General features: G+C 39.2%; 1 protein-coding gene across 4 annotated transcripts in view; it reads right to left on the reverse strand.

Annotated features, from left to right (window-relative positions):
- Positions 1–2905, reverse strand: part of bun (TSC22 domain family member bunched) — a 309263-nt gene extending 306358 nt beyond the window's left edge. The window contains exon 1 of one of the 4 annotated variants that reach the window (XM_086551870.1): positions 534–2905. In XM_086551870.1, coding sequence (XP_086407996.1) covers positions 534–2578 — 2045 coding nt within the window. In that variant the 5' untranslated portion in view covers positions 2579–2905. The remainder of the gene's footprint in view (positions 1–533) is intronic. The other 3 variants (XM_086551877.1, XM_086551883.1, XM_086551890.1) reach the window with 3 other exon arrangements.
- Between the last annotated feature and the right edge of the window lie 2095 nt (positions 2906–5000).

The following is a 5000-nucleotide window of genomic DNA, read 5'->3' on the forward strand; positions in this document are numbered from 1 at the left end:
TAAAAATTTACCTATTTCTAAGAATAAACTAAAAGATTAGAAAATTTTGTCAAACTCTGCAAGCTTCAAGTTTAAAAAATGTTTTATCAATATTATCATATGATATAAGTATTGATAAAAGAATATATGCAAAAACTTTGCAAAGGTTACTGAGCTGCCCCACAGTGATTCAAGTGATTGCTATAGCCTGCACACCTTAAGTGCTACAATTAAGGCTAATGGTTCCAAGTAATCTTCACCTTATATATTTTTGGAGATCAGAACTTGGGACTGATTCTTTGTTTGATGAAAAAATGCTAGGGAACCCTACAAGATCTATCTTACCAGAATACACATGGAGGAGGTTTATTGGCCTTTCCCAGAACACCAATAGTACAAGTGCTACAACAATTGTTTCTGACACTAAGGGTGTATCAATAAAATTTACCCTAAGATTTTAGGCCAACAATCACAGGTCATAAAATTACAGGGAAAATATCCCATTTTGAAAGGCATTGCAGGTGTCAGAAAAAAATGACCAAACTCTTTCTTACCTTTCTGAATCATCTGGTTGTCCAGGCGCTGGTGGTGTAGCGTTGGAGGCATCATCAGTTGGTTGAACTGCAGGAATACCATCTAAATTTGTAGGTGGCTGAGGCTGCTGTTGAGGTGGCTGGTCCACAGATGTTGCAGGCTGCACACCAGAAGCACCCATACTAAGATGAGACTGGGGTTGAGCTGGGGTTGTGGCAGGCGTGGGTGCAGCACCTGTGCCTGGGTGAGAGCCATGGCTAACTGGCGGGGCCTGTGAGGTTTGGACACTTGGAGGAGGACCTCCTGCTGCTATTTGCTGAGGTGTTCCCATTGTTGCTTGATTAATAATTCCTCCTTGACCTAAATTACTGCTCATCTGCGTCGTAGGCATCTGCTGTGAACTAGGCACCTGCATCTGTTGCGCTCCAGGGATAGTTTTTGAAGTCAGACCCTGGTTAATTTGCTGAGGCGATGGTCCACTTTGGACCACTGGAGACTGACCTAAGGTTTGTGGAGGCACACTCTGTGGTGGATGGGTTTGTTGTGCCACCCCCTGTTGAGGCTGGCTCATCACAGGCTGTGGAGGAACCCCAGGGTGAGTCACAACAGGCTGGCCCAAACTGACACCCTGTGTTGGGAGGCTACTGATTACAGTTGGCTGAAGAGATTGTGTTGGGATACCTGGCTGACCCATCACAGTTGTCTGAGGAACACTTTGTGGAATGGTGACATTCTGGCCTGGAATCCCTTGTTGAGGAATACTCTGAGTGTTCATGGAGGGTTGAGGCATACTGGACTGGGGTTGCCCAGGCTGGTGCTGCTGTTGCTGTGCATGAGAGCTTCCAGGCACCATGCCCTGTTGCATAGTTGCCTGAGTTACAGCTCCAGGCTGAAGGGATGTCTTGGGAGCTTGCATGGTAGGCTGTACATTAGGCTGGGGTGCTGTTGACTGCTGTAGAGTGGGTGGTGGGAGGGTCGACTGTTGCATCTGGGACTGTTGCAATGTGGTCTGGGCTTGTGGGGGTGTCTGAGCAGAAGGAGAGGGATGAACTGACCCCTGAGGAGTCTGGCTTGTAGTCTGGTAACCCTGGGACATGGGCGGCTGCAACTGTCCTTGCATTTGGGCACCTTGCGGTGTATATTGCAAAGTACTTTGGCCCTGAGGGGCAGCTGAGCCAGAGATATGTTGGGTAGACTGCATGGGAACCCCGCTGCTCTGAGCTGGCTGTGACGGTACCATAGGCGTGGATGCCTGGGAAGAATGTGGTACCTGATACTGAGCAGGCACAGAGTGAGACTGAGCTTGTCCTGTGTGGCTCTGTTGTTGCAGAGGTACAGTTAACTGTACAACCGTCTGCGGCTGGTTATCCCCGACGTCAGGCTCCTTCTGGCCAACACTATTAACAACCACATTAGAATCATCTTTCTTTTGACTATTAGCTGCACTTACTGCAGGAGAGTCCATGAAATCCAAACAGATCCATCTTCCACGTTTAAAAGGTTCATTAGAATCTATTTTAACAATTTTAAACCTATTTTGCCAATGGTCGACATCATCCGATTCACCATCGGCTTTAGCTAAAGCAATGCCACCTTCCGTAACGTTGACAGTGACTCCCTGAGGTAACCTGGCCGTCATCACACCACCAGAACCCGTCTGCTGTACCAGCGCAGTAATGCCGTACTGGGAGCTCGTAGGAATCACTGGTGCCGGCCCGAAGAACACTTCCTCAGACTTGGAGTAATCTTCAGAGAAGCTGGGCGTCTCCTGGTCGAAGTCAGGACCCTTAGAGCTATCCATGATGTCAGAAATATCTTCTGTATCATCAGCACTATCTTCACCCCCATCATTACTTAATCGGGAAGTGATACTGGTAATTTGAAATGATGAGTTTTTCTTCTTTTGGAACCCTGGAGTGACACCACCACCCTCGGCCTGCAGGTGCAAGTTTGTCCGGTCTCCATCGAGCCTCAACGTTTCACTGGTGGTGAGGTTTATCACATTGTTAGTAGTGCGTGATTTATCCATTCTTTGATTGCTATGATCACTCATATTGGATGCCATATTGAATTTTTATAGGATTCACAGACCTAGCCTAATTGCCCCGCTGGCTACACGGAATTAGTTCACTGACACTCGCCTCGCAGACAACTGCTCCGCTTTTCGTGGATCCATGGCAGTTTACCAGTACTTGGCCGCGATGGCAACGCAGTTATTGCACTGGGCTAGAGGTTTTTCCATGATTTTCCACATACATTTTCCCCAGAATCTCACCCTTACTTCACAAATAAGTGGACGTATAGATAGAGAATTTGTCTGATTTGTTTACCTATGAACTTTTATAGATGGCGCACACAAGGTCGGCAAATCCACAAAAAGCATGTTCTCCCGAGGCGGTTGCGGACTCCGCGGAGTCTAAAAGCGACTGAAGCGGATCTAGACGATGCGCATTTGTTTCTCTCTCGCAGTCCGATATTGGCCTCGGCCTGACCAGCGGCGTTTATTACTATAAAAATGTTCGGTCTCAGATAGCGAATCTGGCAACAAAAGTCTTAGATTCAAGGAACATGAAAAATAATTATAAAATGTATGAAGGAAAAAATATTGTAAAACGAAAATAAGGATGTTTGTATGTTGCAATTTTTCACTTACAAATAATAGTCTTATTTCGGCACAATAGTTTAAACGGAAAATCCCTCATTATTATCTGCACATTCGAAAAAACCCTTAGATGCACACTTTTATTGCATAAAATATAAACATTCTATAACGCTATTTAATAATAACACATTGCTAATCTAGATTTTGTGAATGCAAAGATGGATCGTTGAGTCATCGAGTATAACCATCTCTAAGCAACAATGAATGACATCCTCCTTTTAACACAGCCGATTTTTGACACGCCCTTGTTTGAATGACGTTCAGTGGTCATACATTATATTTATCATTAAAATCATGGCTCCTAAAATTAGGAACAAATTTGCCTGCTTTAACACCACTTTAATTTTGCTCACTGCGAAAGTTCAAGAAAAAAATCGATACATTTAACAAACAAATATACAGTTACTACCGGAAAACTATCTTTTTTTATTGTAGGAAATGTATTATATATAATGATAAAAAGTCCATCATATCTCACCGAGAAAGTGAGCGAGCTGGTGATAGATTCAAACCATCTAATAAAATGCATTCATAAAGGCGCGAAGAATGACTCATCACCACCTTCCGGAACATTATAGTTATTCATTATTGCAATGCGAATTGATATAATTTGTTTTAATGTCTTACAATACAAGAAATTGAAACAGAGTCAGGAATATTGCCAGGAATTTCGAACTATTATATTTGTTACGAACATTTAAGTTTACCCTAAACATGCCATTTATAAGTTTCCGTGAAAATAAGAATGGCTAAGCTATGCCAAATCAACACATGTGACACTTGAAATGAAAGCAATGAATTTCTTACAAAGTGAAATATCCTAAAATCAATATCTGGTTTTGAATTCTTCATAGGCTGATGTCAATGCAAACTTGTCCATTGTATCTGTTGAAGCTCTTTCAAGAAGACGGTTACACAATTAGTTTTGATATCTTTATTTCCACTATACTTTATAATGTTTAAAATAAAGACAAAAGTATTGCCAATGTCGACAAAGGAAATAATTAATAAAAATAATCAATGGCGATGATAATGATAATCATGATAACGTTCATGATAATAATGACAATAATAATAATGATAATAATGATAAAATAATAATGATGATAATAATAATAATATTGACCAAAATGATGATAATAATAAGAATAACAAAAACGAAAACAAACAGCAATAATAATAATAATAATAATAATGATCGTAGTAACAATGATGATAATGATAATACTGATAATGATGATAAAGATAATGATCATCATAATGATGATAACAATAGTAATATGAATAATGATAATGATAATAATTATATCATTATTAATAATAACAATGAAAATGATAATCATGACGATAATAGATGGGAAAAATAATGATTATACTCATAATGTCATTAATGATAATAATGATAATGGTGATAAGGATAATGATAACAATTATGATGATAATGACAACAATCATGATAATAATGATATCAAATATAATAATGATAATGATGATGATAACAATGATAACAATATTTATAATCATAACAACCGTTTCAACAATGAAGATGCTGATGATAATAATGGTGATCATAACAATGATGATGAAAATAATAATAACAGTAATGATAATGATAATGGTAATAATCATAATGTTGATAATGATGATAATGATAATAATACTGATAACAATGATAATGACGATGATGATAAAACTACTATTACTAATCATGAGATAACAATGTAATTATGATAAAAGGAATAAAAGCAATAATTCTAATAAAATTGAAATGATGATAACAATATAGATAATGATGAAAATAATAGTTACAATGATGAAATATTAA

Source organism: Penaeus japonicus, unplaced genomic scaffold (assembly GCF_977035675.1).
Source record: "Penaeus japonicus unplaced genomic scaffold, GWHDUDI00000001_assembly GWHDUDI00000002, whole genome shotgun sequence".
NCBI classification, from domain to species: domain Eukaryota; kingdom Metazoa; phylum Arthropoda; class Malacostraca; order Decapoda; family Penaeidae; genus Penaeus; species Penaeus japonicus.